The 16,492-nt window shown below is 38.6% G+C and overlaps 1 protein-coding gene across 11 annotated transcripts in view; it reads right to left on the bottom strand.

Moving 5' to 3' along the window:
- The window catches only part of CFAP95 (cilia and flagella associated protein 95), a 218,905-nt gene that overhangs the window by 53,593 nt on the left and 148,820 nt on the right, over nucleotides 1–16,492 (bottom strand). For all 11 annotated transcript variants that reach the window (XM_077148401.1, XM_077148400.1, XM_077148402.1 and 8 more), the window contains 2 exons: nucleotides 8,800–8,918; nucleotides 7,862–7,930 (listed from right to left, as the gene is read on the bottom strand). In XM_077148401.1, the coding sequence (XP_077004516.1) occupies nucleotides 7,862–7,930; nucleotides 8,800–8,918 (188 nt within the window). The remainder of the gene's footprint in view (nucleotides 1–7,861; nucleotides 7,931–8,799; nucleotides 8,919–16,492) is intronic.

Genomic DNA, 16,492 nt, shown 5'->3' with positions numbered 1-16,492 from the left:
TTATAAAAAGTTTTATTATCAATTATAACGAATGTTCCACACCAATGCAAGTTGGTAATAATAGAGTGGTATATGGGAATTCTGAATTATATGCATGATTGTTCTGTAAACCCACAACTTCTCTAAAAAAGAAAAAATATGTATCTAAAAAAAAAAAGAATATCATCAGAATCTGTCTTTTTCCATACCTCTGCTTAACTTCATTTGCAGCTAGGTGCTCCCTCAGTCACAGGATGTCCTCTGTAACTTTCAACCTGGACCATGAGTGAGCCTCTTTCCTCAAAGCAGAAGGTAGTAGTCCTTCTACTACCCTAGACTGTTCTCTAATTGGCCTGGCCTGAGTCATTTTCCAGATAGAAACTACAAACTACTGGAGCCCAAAGAAGGTTAGTAGCCAACACAAGGTCACACAGCAGGTTTAGTGCAGACCCAGAAGTTGAACTCAGGTCTTCTGTTTCCCTATTCCATGCCCTTTCTGGAAACCCACATGTGGTGGTTTGAAGCTGTATGTAACACAGAAAAACACTTTCTTAATTCTAAATCATTCCAGTGCATGTGAACAAGTTATAAGTAGGAAGTTTTGATGAGGTTACTTTAGTCAAGGTGTGGCCCAGTCCAATCAGGATGGGTCTTAATCCAATTACTTGGGTCATTTGTAAGTGGAATCAAATTCAAACAGAGAGAGAGAAAGTCAGCAGAAGCAGCCAGAAGCTGAATATCAGCAGAAACCAGAAGAGAAAAGAGAGACCAGGAGACACCACCATGTGCCTTGTCATGTGACAAGCTAAGAGCAAACCAGTCTCAGAATGCCACAGTCTTCAGGGAGAAAGCATTGCTTTGACTTTGCATTTTTTTCCCAGCCTCAAACCATGAGCAAATATATTCCTATTGTTTAACCTTGACCCATTTCATGGTATTTGCTTGAGCTGCCTAGGAAACTAAAACACCGTGCTATATCCAAAAAGCTCCCATTTACCCAAAACAGTAAATTAATTTCTTTCTGCTTCCACCATATGGATCACATAGGTGTGGATGAATTCTGGAAAGAAGACACATTTACCATAAACTTTGGACAACATATACTAATCAATACCACCAGGAAGCAATATAATTTTGGAAAAGTGATAAAAAAAAATACAATAGTTAGGGCTGACTTTGTGCGAAATTCACCTTGCATACTTCTTTAAACTCCAAACAGGTTCTCAGTACTCCTGGGTGCCCTCAAACTGAGCCAGGCTCCCACAAACCTGCTTCTTACAGAATAAAATCCCTACGCCAAAAATGCGTTTCCTCTATCAAAACAACTGGCTTCTGTGGACCATGATCGCAGGACTACGCATGACTACTATTTTAATTTGCCAGGGCTGCCATGACAAATAATGCACGATGGGTTGGCTTAAACATCAAGAATGTATTGGCTCATGGTTTTGGACTAGAAGTCCAAAATCAAGGAAGCATCAAGACCATGCTTTCTCCCTGACATCTGTGGTGTTCTTGTGCTGGTTTGCTGCAATCCTTGGGGTTCCTTCACTTGCATCTCTGCCTCTGTCACATGGTCATCTCTCTCTCCTTGTATCTGCTCTTCTTGTTTCTGCTGACATCTGGCTTTTACCCGTGGCCTTCCCTGACTCACTGCTTCCAAATTTCTTCACTTAAAAAAGACCCCAGCAACACAGATTAAGACCCACCCTGATTCAGTTGGCCACACAAACTAATAATACAACTTAAAAAGGTCCTATTTACAGTGGGTTCATACCCAGAGGAAGACGGATTAAGATGAAAAACATACCTGTTGTAGGGGTACATAATTCAATCTGCCATACTTATGTGTTCATATTTTAACAAAAGCCTTTGATAAATAAGATCTTAACATAAAATATGTCATTTCTATAACTCCCTTTCAAAATTGGATCAACTTGGTAAGTTCTTGTATTGTATACCTTGTTTTTCAGTTGTTGCTGGTTTTTGCTTGGTTGTCTGTTTGACATAACAGACCCAGTCCAGATATTATGCATCAAAAATCTTACTTCTTAGAATGCATCAGCTATAATCTTCTGGTTCTATGGACACACCATAAAATTATTTTGTGTTAGATAATCAGATACCTAGGGGTATTCTGAGAATTAGTGAGTCAGTCTTCTATACCTTATAGAAGAGTACTTCCAAATTAAGTGAAAGTTACTTGAGGATGCTTGAGAGCCAAGTAGGAGGGCAAAAAGGACTCTTACCTACTAACTTACTAACTATATTTTGTTTCCATCCACTTTTCCTAGGTGCCTTTAAAGGAATTGTGACTTTTGGTACTAATTTTACACCTTTAAACTAATGTCTCCTGTGTGCCTTGTAGTAAAAGTAATCTATATTAGAGACTTCCTAAACATAAAACAAAATATTTCTGAGACTATGAGACTACTATTGACATCTAAGAGGTCTTTGAGCCCCTCTGATTCACCCCTTCCATCACTGGCCATACCACTCCTTGGCAACTTATTGATGGGAATGTGACCACCTCTGAAGGGAAACAATAATTCTAGTCCTACATGAGCTACCTAGCCTCACAACTTATAAATTTTGTTTTTAAATTAAATCTTTGTTAACAGTTTTAGTCTCAACCTGATTTATCTGTATATTAGAGGTTTTGTTTGTTTTTGTTGTTGTTATTTTGTGGTGTTTTTTTTTTTTCATTTATCTCCATCTGTGGCATATCTGGAAGGAATTATCCACAGAGTCCTTTTTTTCTAGTTGAGATCACAAGTAATAAATCCAGCAGTGTCAAAGTTCTAGTTTGTTGTCCTAGTTGTTCTGATTTACATTAAATTCCATGGAAATATTTGCTGCCAGTCTATGGAGGAATGATGTCACACCTTCTTCACATTGGTCCATGTGGGGCCCAGAAACATTACTCATGATAAACAGCCTGCTAAAAGGGCCTTCATAAGCTCTGGGGGAAGATGATACAGCATAGCTTGTGTAATCAATGATGTAATATGCGTGTATCTAATCATGTATCCCACAAGCAAAGTCACTTGCGGGAAAAATGCCACTTCTGTTTAATTTAACATGTAAGGGACTACTGCTCTATAAGCATCAGAGCAGAACGGAGGTAAATAGTTAAAGATGACCACTCCACCAGGGGTTCCTCATGCTTTCTTTCAGTTTGCTACTAGAGAAGAGCGACCAAACCTGAGAGCAAGAACCTAACAGTCCACAATAGAACAGGTGAGCCATCAGTTGAGTTATGAGGAAAAGAAAGAGACCAAGAAATCCCATCACAACATAGTGGACATTAACTAAAAACTGTAAGAAATGCATCTGATGGTTGTCTACTTAATATCGAATCTATACTTTTATTCTGATTTTTTCCCTTAAGAGGTAATCTGAAGTTTAAATTTACATTATGATTACAACCTTTCCTTTATAACTTGAAGCACATTATATTGGTCCATTGAGCAAACTCATTCTTATTCATTGCTTTTAAAGTTGACATTAAACTTCCACAGCTCTACAGTTGGCAAGAAGCAAAAGAATATTTAGTATTCAAGGCAGCAGACTCTAAAGCACTGCAGTATTCTATTGTACGGAATGGCCTATAATTAGGGTACATGAACTGAAAGAAAGAGTAATATATGGAATTAGCAGAGGGTGGTTGAAGGTGTGTGTATATTTACTTCCTTTCTAATATGCATGAATCAAAAAAGCAAACTAGTAATTATAGCAATTCAAACGAATAAGGACCTATCTTTCTAAAAGACCATGCCTACTAATATATTTACCAGAATAGAGTTGAATGTTCTACAGGCCTCAAATCCCTCAATCAAATAAGTAAGAATTAGCAATATTTTTTTGTCCATTATTATTTGCTGTTCAAATCAGAAATAATTTATTTACTCAAGAAATAATTATTGTGTATCTGCTGTAGGCTAAGCTCTCAGGCACTGAGGATAGAGCTGTAACAGTCCTGCCCTTTAGAGCATTGAATTTAGCAAGGAAGACAAATGAGAATGCAAGCAATCACAAAAAAGATGAACAGTGTAACATAAAAGAAGTATACAGTTCTATGGACTCACACAATGAGGGACTTAAGTGACTCGTCCACTGGGGTTGGGGGCAGCAGGTAAAGGAAAGCCCTCTAGAGGAGGTAACATTCCAGTTGAGTTTTGATGACTTCAGAGTTAAGACTGAATTTATACAACTAATCTTGTTTCTCCAAAGCCCCATTAAAACCGCAGCAGGTTTTATAATAATAATAAAAGCACCCACAAGAACAGGAGAAAAAAACAACAACAAATTTCAAAAGCTAGGGAAAAGATGGACAAGTGGTCACTGACTTAGCAGAAAACTGAGTGCTAAGTCAGCAATGAGGAAAGCTGAGAGGCCATTGACTTACATGGCAGAAGCACCGCTGGACATGGAGGTGAAGTGGGAAGCTAAACAAAGGAGGATGGGAGTTGCTGTTTGAAAACCAGTTAGATCCCCAAAGTTCCTCCCCATTCCTCCACTCCTCACTGCTAGGTAACTGCAGGAAGCTAGAAATTATTCACTGGAAAAGTTGAAAGAGAAAGTCCTTTATCTTCAGCATAGTTCAGTGACCATACGCAGTGAATGCTGAGATTCCAGCCCACTTGCCCTGTTCCCTCCAAGAACACCGGCAGCCAGCCCCTCACCCTTCAGTGAGAGATTAGGAAGCCTCCTCTGGGAATCTGACAGCCCGGGAAGAAAAACTAAACACTGACACCAAGGCTTCTGCAAAACACAACCCACCTAGATCTCTCCAGTGAGGCTGGAGAGGGAACTGGAGGGCTCCCACTCCCCTCTCTTTATAAATCACGAGTAGAAAATTGAAGATTAATTTCCCAGACATCTGAGGAAATCCTGCAGCATGGGAGATAAACACCACACACACACACACAAAAATGATGAACAAATGGGGAAAAAAAATAGAGAAACTTGGAAGAAGCAGAGTTGATGCATCAAGAAGAAAAAGAAAAGCAATCATGCAATCATAAATATCTTCACATAGATAAGAGAAGGTATTGCAACCATGAGACAAGAAAAAGGATCCTATATAAAAAGAAGAGTCAGAGAGCATGGAAATAACTCTTGGAAATTAAAAGTATGACAAGAGATATGATAAACTCCTAGTAGGGTTGAAGAAACAGAGAGGAAAGTAAATAGTTAAGACACAAAGAAAATAGGGGAGAAAAGACAAAAAAATTAATCCAAACAATCCAACATCCAAATGAAGGATATTTCTAGAAATAGAGAACAGAGAAAATGTAAGGGATAAACCAACAAACTAAACCAAGATTTCCCTGAACTGATGGATATGAGTTTAGAGATGAAAGGGTCCCTTCACCAAGCATCCAGCCCAACAAAGACATGCATAGTAACTACTAGGTTTGCATCAATTACTGTCCTAGTGCTTTACATATATTAACTTGCTTAATTGTCACAACAACTTTACAACATAGGTATCTTTATAATTATTGCCCCCATTTTATAGATGAAGAAACTGAGGCATACATAGGTTAAGCAACTTGCCTAAGATCACAAACTAGTAAGTGGCAGAGAGGGGATTTAAAGGCAGGCGATATTGTCACAGAGCCCAATGCATAATAATAACACACACCTGGGGTACCATTGTGAAATTCCAGAGTACTGTATAGATAGTTCTGTTTGACCTTTTAAAACCAGGCATACATACTATTTTGAGAAGTACAACAGAGCCCAGCCCTTGACCAAGGAACTGAGGGAAACTCTATGCAGACTTTCGTTCCCATCTCCCACCTGTCCCACACAACTTTTTCCTTTCCAATACCCCGTCCTGCAAATTCCAGCAACGTGAGAAGTTCTAAATTTCTATTCCTGCCTCTCAATTCAACAAGGACACTGCTCTACACTTTGTCTCACCTCCGTGGAGCACCTGGGAAAAGTGCTCCTGTCAGTAAGTTGGGAGAAGGTGATGCTACCTACCCTCACCATCTCAAGGATCACGGCCTCACACTGCTTGCTGTCCAACACCTGAAAACAGCTGCCCAACATACATTTCCCAGTTCTGTAGTTGTTCATAGCAAGATGGTAAGTCTGAAATCAGTCTTTTTATGTCTGAACTCTTTATTTGTCCCTCACATTTAAATAACTGTAGGTTCAAAGTTCATTTCCTTCAACACTTATGACCTGTGGCAGTATTGTTGTTGTTCAGTTCATGTTAACCAGGTTTTTATTATTTTGCTTGAGGTTTGCAACAGCTTCCTTTATTTCCCTAATATAGTATTTCTTCCGCGGGTTTGAAATTCCTGTCCCATTTGTTCCAGTGGGTCTACGTCATCTGGTATAGGTTGTCTACACTTGTTATTCTTCATGATGCTCCTGCTCTTTAGATGTGTCATGGTTTTTTTTCTTAATTAGGAGTTCATCTGTGTTATTCCTGAGACTATCAGTTGCCTCTGTTTTGATCACTACATGGGTAACACATTTACAAAGGAAGCCCTGCTGGTATCTTCACTGTGAGCCTGGGAGATGTTTGTTGAGTGCCTCTAGTGGTGTTCTCTGGGCTTAAATGTTCTCATTTTCCCTGGCATCCCTTTCTTCTTAAGATATACTGCCTAGCTCCTCAAGATTAGGGACTGTTTTCTCTAATGGTGGGTGGTGGAGACCACTCAGGAGCCTACAGGCCATATGTGGCTCGCATCACAGAAATCAGTACTGAGCTCAGAGCTTCAGGAAAGTAGGCTGTTTTCATCAAGTTCTCTATCCCATAAAATGCTGGGTGTCTCATTTTCTGCCCTCGACTGAAAACACCAAAGTCAGTACAGAAAAGTCAACTTTAAGCTTATAATCCAAGGACATAGACAATAGACAAGATTTATTCAGCTCCCTGACCTACTATGGTCCACTGAAAACACAGCTTCCAACCTGCACTGGCCCAATACTCCATCTAGAAATGTCAACCCTTGCCTTCTCTCTTCTTCCCTCCTCTACCTCTCAGCTTTCTTCTGTGCTGGCCCACAATTTTCCTGAGGATTTCTCACAGTTTTTGATACAGTTTTCAAAACCTGCCTCTGCCTTCCCATGTCTTTGCTAGAACTTCTAGGTTTCAGTGCAAGGAAGTAAGCCTGCAGGCTATATTTAGCTCATCACCTTGATGAGAGCTGAAGCCTACTCTCCTGTAGTATCATCCAGGGGATATTCCTGGGACCCAGTTAAAGATCAACAGGCTGTGAGGGATACAGACCTAAGCCAGCCTTGCTGGACCAATCAGGGTTACAAATGGCAGCTCTGGTACCTGGCCAGAGTTACAACAGGTGACTGTGATGTACGGCAAATGCTATCATTTAGAACTCTCCCATAGGCAGGCTTTCTAAAAGGGCTTAGTTCTAAGACCAGACAATTCTCAAAGGAAGCAGAAACTTCTTATTTGCCAGTGTTAACGATATGAGCTCATTATTGTGTCTTCATGATACACAATTCAATATTTAGAATATTGAATATTGTCATGCTTGTGACTAAATTTCCACATCACTTGTCTATACTTCGGAAATCATGAAAGTTAATTTTCATTAGAAAGATGAGTGGAAGACCAAATTTCTTTTTTTACAACATCGAGCCAGGTTACCTCAATAATAAACTCATTTCTCCTTATCAGTAGAAATAGTATTCTTTAGCCATATTATTATGCATTTTGATGAGAAACATTTTTTTTTGTTAAAGGAAAACCTGTAAAACTACATAAAGGACATTTTGCTGTCCTTGGTACTTCTCTGATGTTGTCCTTGGCACATACTCCCATACCCCTGCAAACAAGTATTCTGAGTCATTAAGAATCATTTTGTGCAATCTGTATCAGTTTAGGGATACTAACAATTTCTGATGATTTTGTGGATGTCGAGTAAAGACAGCTCCAAAGCCTGTTGCAGGGAATCCAGTGTCCCTGAAAACAAGATAACAAGTTTTAGAAATCATATCAAACTGCCGTTTATAAACTTTCAAAGTCATATAAAATTAATTTGGGGCTGAATTTTTATGATTATTATTTTAAAGGGGGTTTCCAACTTTTATGTACATTGCAAAATAAAATGTTCCAACAAGGTAATGGGATTGTTAACATTTTCTCATTTATCCTAACTGATTGTAATATAGAACAATGTCTATGTCATGCATTTCCATGAGAAGGCACTATGCCAGGTTGTAGGGTTACAGATATAACTAAGAAATAAGACCCTAACCTCAAAGAAGCCTCTATCACATGAATGCATATAAATAACTAGAATGCAAGTCCAGCTGTTATATAGAACATAAACAAAATGTTCAGAGGGCAAGAATACAAGAGCAATTAATTCTAATGACAGCTCACCCAATTCCTACATGTCAGGCAATATTTCTATTGACATTGCATTTATTATTAAATCTAAACTCCAGAATAACCCTATGAAATAGATACTTTTATAATTCCCAATATACAAGTGCAGAAACAGGTTTATTGAGAGTAAATAACTTACAAGTAAGTTGTGGAGCTGAGATTCAACTCTAGACAGATCCCTGAGCTGGAAAAATAACTCATAAGGAAGAAATGCCATTTGAGCTGGACCCCAAATGAGTAAGATTTTGATTGACAAACAACTGACAGAATAGAATTCCAAACAGAGTGACCAGCATGAATAGAAAGCATGGAAACTTGAGATTAAAGTGCTTGAAGTATTCCTATAAGGTATAGCTGGAGCCACTATTCCCCTTTGCAGCTTATATAAATCCTTTCTTGCATATGCATTTTCTTCAGGCAAAGAAAAATATTACAAATACCTTTCAATAATCCCAGAACTTATTGTTTCCTCATTTAATAAGGCCTTGCTCTTTATTTCAGCCAATTCTGTGTTTAAGCAAATCTGAGACATCTGTTCATGTGTTTCTGATATCCAAATCTGGAAAAATAGAAATCATATAGAAGAAAAACAAATTAATTGCCAAAAAGTCAGATACCAAAATATATTTCTGTTGAAGTACGTTCTGATTTTAATTCTCAACTCCAATCGGCATAAAAAAAATAATATATCTCTTAGCAGTCAACTAGTTCATCATAAATATGGGAAAACATCAATTCCTTACCATGTAGAGTTAGGAAAATAATAATCCAGTTGGTTGTTTCTATGAAATAGAAAGTGCTGCATTCCACCAAAAACTAACTCTACCTACTTTCTCTTTCCTTCTTTATCTTTTTCATAGTTGGCATATTCATCTTTCCTAAGTAAGAAAATGTTTGTAGCAATCAACTTAGTAAATCACAAAGGACTACAGATATCATCATCATCATATATCATCATTCATTCTCTATTATAGAGGATATTTAATGAATTATCAAGCAACTAGTATGGAGACATCTGCAAACTGTAGACAGTTCTCAGACCATCTGCAGAAGTGTCACAGGTGGCATCTAGAGAATCTTAGGAGCAAAAAATGGATGCTTAGGTGCTTCAGTTTTCTGGCTATTAAAGAAAATACCATGCATATGGTTGGCTTAAATAGTGGGAATTTATTGGCTTATGGTTTTGAGGCTAAGAAAAGTCCAAAATTAAGAATGAATTCATTAAGGTAATGAATTCATTCTCCTCGAATATTTGGCATTCTGGATATGGCTGCTAGTGATCCTTGGTCATTGGCTTTTCCATCGCATGATGTGCACATGGTGGCATCTTCTTCTTTTTCATCCAGGTTCTGTTGACTTCCAGCTTCTAGCTGCTCTCCATGGTATTTCTTTCTGTGTCCAATTTCCTTTACTTATAAGGACTTCAGTCCTATTGTATTAAGGCCCACCTCTTTTAATTTATGCACACCTTAACTAATGACATCTTCAAGGATCCTATTTACGAATGGGTTCACACCCACAAGACCAGGGGTTGTAACCTGAACACACCTTTTGCGGAGGGTATATGAGATAGCTGAATTTAAACTGCATTAACTCATGTGATAACCACTAGAATTTCCATTTAATTTGGAATAAAATCTAGCTTGAGTCAAATGGTAATACAAAAAATATCTAATGTGTACAGGAATCCATTTCATAATCTCATCATACTTTTCACCCCATTTTCCTGAGTATCAACTTTTAGATAATCCTAATTTCTAATCTTCCAGAATGAACTCTTCTCATATGTGCTACATTTAAGAAAACCCAATCGAGGTATAATCTGGGCAACTTCTATGAGGAACAAGCAAGTAGGTCACTTATGACTTCACCTCAAGTTCCACATTTGTGGGTAACCAACCTCCTTCTGTTGAGGATAACTCATTCCCTGGCATTCTCTCTCTTGGTAGGGTTCAATTTAGATTACCCCAATTTACAGTTCTATCTTGGGTTCCTTATAAGAATTCCAGAAAATATATGAACACAAGTGCAGGTACTTTCCAAGACAAGTTACCACTATGATGCTACAATTTTCTCCAGCAACCCTCCAACCTGTACCCTTCGTCAAGCAGGAATCAGACCCCAGTTCTTGACTACCCCAGTCTCCAGAGAATACATGTCAGGCTCCCTGAATGGCATCCTTGAGACTCCATTCAAAGGCTTGAAGGGGATATGCTTCCCACTCCTACCCCTTGAAGACAAGTGGAGTGGGACTCAGCACACACCACTTTCCAAATGGCTTCCCCTAATTCCAAATACTCAAGGAGGCCAGGCCTCTTCAATTTCAACTTTTATTCTTTTCGAACCTTCAAAGTATACAAAAGACCAAGAGACTCAAAACCAGTTTTTACTCAAATGCTTTGCATGTTTTATGTGTTTTTTGTCCCTCACTTTGGAGCTAAGAAGCAGTTGGCATTTATTATCTTAGCTCTTCAGTCATAATTTTAAAGAGTCCAATTTTACCATGAAGAACAGCATCTCCCTACTGACTGTAGCTTTTCATACCATTACCCAAAAATAATACTAATGGTAATCAACAGGTAATACCAAGATTTGTCAAAAATGTTTATCTTTAAAAATCACCAGAAGGCCATTCTTATTTTTCACCAGCAATTTTGCCCTTGAAAATTCTAGCTCTATTTTCATGTCTAGGTTAACTCAGTAAAACTGAATACAGATTCTAAAGGATCCAAGAAAGACCTCCACAAATAGAGCATTGTTATTTTAAACAACTGGGACTAGTAAAGTGCAATCAGAAAAACAATTTCACTTTTTGCCTCCACTGCCTATACAAGGCAGTTTTATGGAGTGGTTCTTACCCTATCCCTAGAAGAAATAAATATTGGACAAGTTCCATGTTGTTTCTTATCACTCTCAGATAGTAAAATCCTTTCTTGTCACAAAAACAGTCTCAGTTCAGTAGTTGATATTAACAGAAGAATCACAAGAGGCCCCTCTAGTTGTCTAGGGGGAAGGGAGGAGCAGAGCAAGTGAAGAAATAGAAAATCAGTCAGCCGTACCCCATCCCTCACCCTCCACTTTCCCTGCAGGCTCAAGCTTGAAGAGATGAAAAGCTTTAACCTTTCATGATATTAAAGTGTTTTGATTACATATTCTAATTATTGAATTGTGACTGAAGGACTTTTTATCATCTGTGAAAGGGACCATAAAAATTCTAGAATCCACACAAGATTTGGGTTAGAGAAAGATCCCACTCTGGGGTAAATCAGCAGAGGAGGTAAGAATATAATTTGTTTTGTGTATGCATCTTTGGAGTCCCATTTGTTCCACCTAACAGTTATACCTGCTTAAGAAAACTAATATATGCGAAAAATTAAAACCTAGTTTCTCAAAAAGTAGGGCATGATTATTAATATAGAAAAGGATCTGCAAAGGGGAATGTTGGGATCAAATGGCAAATGCCTACTTTCTTTCCTGACCCAAATCCCAGAAATGACAGAGAAGGCATTTTCTAGAATATTTAAACTCACACTGCCTCAAAAAATAGAGTCAGTGAGCCAAAATTTATATAGAATTCCTGAAACAGGAAAGACAGCTGTGATGGGCTGATATTGGAAACCACAAATTAGTGAGCTAGAAGAGGATGCTAAAAAAGTGGCATCAACTCCAAGCACAGAGTCTATGGAGACAGGAAACGAGGGAGACTAGTTCAACAGCCAACACTCCCTAAACAGACCTTCTTTTCTCTTGATTCAAATGCTTCCTCTACAATGGCATTTAAAATTATTCCATTTACAAAAATCTGATCCATATGTCTCTTCCAGGTATGTAGATTGAATGCAAGAAGCACCTGTAAGATCATAGTAATTAAAATGCATTTTATTTTGTCAATCAAAGAAGAAGAAATACCTAACCAAATAAGTAAATGATAGTTTAATTCCTCAATTCTGGTATAATTATATCCCTTTTAGGGGCATTATTTTTTAAATGTCATAGTTTTATCCACTGAACCAGCTCATATTTGAGACTATTTAGCTATTCTTTATCTATTCATATAATGAATACTAGCACATTTTCGTGCTATTCATTTATTTGCCATTTTTAATCCAAAGTGACCTTGATGTTGTTAGTACTAATAGTAGCCTAATTTGCTCATCAGTGTTGTCATGTTAGTTCTAGAAACGCCTTGGCATTTATCCATTAGGTGTCTAATGAAACTGTTCATGTTTGTCTTTGCACCTTTGTCTGGAGAGTTTTCACCTCCTGAATCCACACGTACTACCACTTCCTCAGAAACAGCCTTTCTTCAACCTCACCGTGGCTCTCACTTCAATGCCAGATTAACGGACTAGCAGAGTAATACAAGGGATTTAAATGATTTTAACAGAATTTTTGGTAATGTTCTAGGGCTCCTGAGGATAGGAGCTTTACAAATTGAAGGGAAAATTATAGAAATACTCCTGATAATTTTATTTTGCATGGAATTTACTCTGGTATAGTGATGTAGCACCTGTATAAAATCTTGAAAAAAATATCTTAGTTTAAAATGCAATGGGGTGGGAAAAAAAAATGCTGTGGGGCAGGCCAGGGTGGCTCAGCAGGCAGAGTTCTCACCTGCCGTGCCAGAGACCCAGGTTCGATTCCTTGTGCCTGCCCAAGGGGAAAAAAAAATGCTATGACCCAGGGCAGTGCAACGACAGTTCAGCAGGCGCAGTTCTCGCCTACCATGCCCAAGACCTGGGTTTGTTTCCTGGTGCCTGCCCATGCAAAAAAAAAAAAAAAAAAAATGCTATGACCCATAATCACTGAGACCAATAAAACAATCAGTGAAACTCCAGAGACTTGAATTACTGCTCCTCCAAGGGTGTCCTCCTAAAGCCTATGGCATCATCAGAGTACTGATTATGTCACCACTGACACCTGAGTAATATGAATCTGCAAACAGATGGTTCAGCTCAGGGGCCTCAAAGGGGTCACCTGCTCTAGGAAGGTGCCCATCCCAGTTAAAGTGCTCCTCATGGCATCCTAATGTCCCTCTTATCATAGTACTCATCATACACCTTGCCATTGTGGTTTCTGTCCCCATCTCCCCATAAGCCTTTGAGTTCCTCAGATATAGGGACCTGTTTTGAGTTACGTTTACTACCCCAACATGAGTAAAGTTCCTAGTCAAGAAAAATAGGGCTTCAATAAATGCTTGTTGAATCTAATCCTTTCTACCTTCATTGATTGATTCATAAACACAACAATTATTTAATGTATACCCACTATGCTCCAGGCATTGTTCTCGGCACTTGGAGATAAAGCTATGAAGAAAACAGACCAAAGTCTGCTGTCAGGGAACTTACACCCTATTAGGAGAGGCAGACAATAAACCACCAAATAAATTGAAAATATGCTCAGTGCCGTGAAGAAAATTAAAGAAAGATAGAGAAGGATGATGAGAGTAAGCTGCTCTTTCATATATAAATGGATAATTGGCTCATTGAAAAAGTAGAACTTGGATGTAGAACCAGAACACAAATCTATTCATCTCTCATAACAGCTCATTCATACTCACTTGGAGGGGCTGGTTCTTTCCTATGTCCCTTGACGAAATATAGAACCAGTCACATGACTTTTCTGGTCAATCTCAGATCTTATAAATGTCCCCTGGCTACTTCTGTACCAAAAAGAGCCCCATCTAATAGCCAAAACTTTGAACTTCATTTAAAGGTAACAATTCTCATCCCTCCAGCTTGGGCCTGACTTATCTGACCTACCACAGCAGTGGTTGAAAAGGGCATTCTTGGCTTCTTCTCAGTTGTCTCACTTTCCTGCTCCTTCCATTACCTCTCATTCCTTGGGGATTGAAGCTATGGACATGGGTAATAGAAGTCAGAGAAAGGCAAAGGATAGGAGAGGCAGAAGTGTACTTTTATTTTGGTTTCCGCTGGGCACATCTATCTCAGAGTCTCGCTAGCATTGGTAGATGCTCAAAGCCGACTTTCCTGGGGTGTTCTGGTAGAACTTAAAATCCTGTCTGAGAATATTTACTGGCATGGCCCAAGATGCAGGGTGCCTCTAGGTGGACTTAAATTTCCTGGCTTAGCCCCTGGGGAACCTAGCCGCTCCCCCTACCATCCCTTCAAAAAGGGATCTTGGGCAGGCTCTGAAATGGCTCCACATCCTTTTTCTCTTCTACAACATCTCTCTCTGATCCTCAAGAGCCACATCTGACCCCAAGCACTTGCACATCCTTGCACCACCACTGAAGGAAGTGTAGCCTGCTCCCTCTTTCTGTTCTGCTGCTTCAGACAGATCACTAGAGTATCCTATATGTTATTTCACCCAAGGGGCATTGCAGATGAGACAGCTCACTGATAAACCAATAACTCTCCCAAAACTCTCTCTCTAATCTCAAACTCCTCTTTTAGCTTCTTGGATTTCAATCTTCTTATATCCTTATTGTGAGTGGATTACCCAAGGGTACCATCTTTCTTTGAGGGTCTTGCCTAAGTATCCTAATATTTCACTCTGGAATGTGGGGCTCTTGTTTTGTCCTTGGCCTTTTAGAACCTCAGCTAAAATATAAAAAGAGAGAGTCCCATTCTAGATCCTGTTACAAGTAAATTACGTTCACATTAACCCCAGTAGCAGCATTAAAGGACAAGGTGACCTTCAGTCCATTCAACAGAAATTCTGGTAGCTGTAAGAAGCAACCACTCATCAGCAAAAATACAAAATGCTAAGAAAGCATTCAGGAGGGGAAGCAGATGGGAATAAGGCTAGCTACCACCTATGTGGAAATAATTCAGGAAACAGCTAAGATGTAAGAAATCAAAGCCCCAACATATGTGCAGTGACCTATATACAATACCCAAGCCAGAGCTAAAAAACAGTCAGGTCCCCTTTCTGTGAGAAGGATACAGTGGAGAGTGGTAAAAAGTCATTGAACTAGGAGTGGGACAGCTGGGCTCTCCAAGAGACAGTTTGGAAAAGAACTTAAGATCTTAGACTTTGGAGCCAGAGATTTTAATTTTTAATAATTTTCTAGCTGTTAGACTTTGAATAAGGTATTAAGCTTCCCTCAGCCTCAGTTTCCTTATCTGTACAATGTGGGTCACCTGAAATGCCTGGCTGAAGAGATGTTGAGAGGATGAGATGGGCACCATTAGTGTAAACCTTTTATTAGAATATGAGTTGTCCTCAATAGGATACAACTTTATTTGAATCAAGCTATGCTTCCATCTCACACTGAGGGCTAATTCTTTCTTTTAGTTATATGGAAATCTTAGGCAAATCCCATAGCTTTTCTGGTCCCTTTAAATCTCAAAAAAAAAAAAAATTTAGTTATGAAATTTTCCAGTCCAGTGAAGTTTTCAAAATTTTTTAGTGTTAGGGTTAAAGCTTCTCACCTTCCCAGTTCAATGCTGCTTTAGACAGTGGGGTGCAGACTTGCTCAGCATACGTTTTCCTTCCCTACCTCTCTCTTCTACTTTTCCTCCCCCACTTGCTGACCCCTCCCAGGCCTGGCTGAGTAAGAGAGATTAGGAAAAGGCATAGCCTTAAATGGCCATTACTGTCTTGACTTGTGCTAGTGTAGGATATTCGAAATTGATTCTCTCTCTCTCTCTTTCTATTATTCCCTTACTGAGAACCTCTAACTGCAATTTAAAAAAAATTTAAACTTATTTTGAAATACTTTCAAAGTTACAGGACAGTTACAAAAATAAAAATACAAACCCCATACAGAAAACTCCAACTAAACCCTTCCCCCGTATAACCAGAGCCACCAATTTTAATATTTTGCCACATTTGCTATATCATTCTATCTATCCATCAATCTATCAACCCATCTACCTGTCCATATGATTTTCCATTTATCTATTCATTTTCTGAACACTTAAGTGTAGGTTTATACATCATGATCCTTGAACACTTCAACATTTAATACTGCCATGGACATTTCCTAAGAACAAGAATATCCACCTAAAGTGCAGTTATCAAGTTCAAGAAATTTAACATTGATATAAAGCTTTCAGCCTAATTCCAATTTTTCCAACTATCCCAATAACATTCTTTTTTATTATAGTGTGCTTCACATTAGTCACTGTTCAGTAAATATGTGTTATATTTCAATTGCAATCTATG

The sequence above is a fragment of the Tamandua tetradactyla genome, chromosome 2 (assembly GCF_023851605.1).
Source record: "Tamandua tetradactyla isolate mTamTet1 chromosome 2, mTamTet1.pri, whole genome shotgun sequence".
NCBI classification, from domain to species: domain Eukaryota; kingdom Metazoa; phylum Chordata; class Mammalia; order Pilosa; family Myrmecophagidae; genus Tamandua; species Tamandua tetradactyla.
The sequence above is the reverse complement of the archived record's forward strand: the minus strand, read 5'-3'. Positions and strand labels throughout refer to the sequence as shown.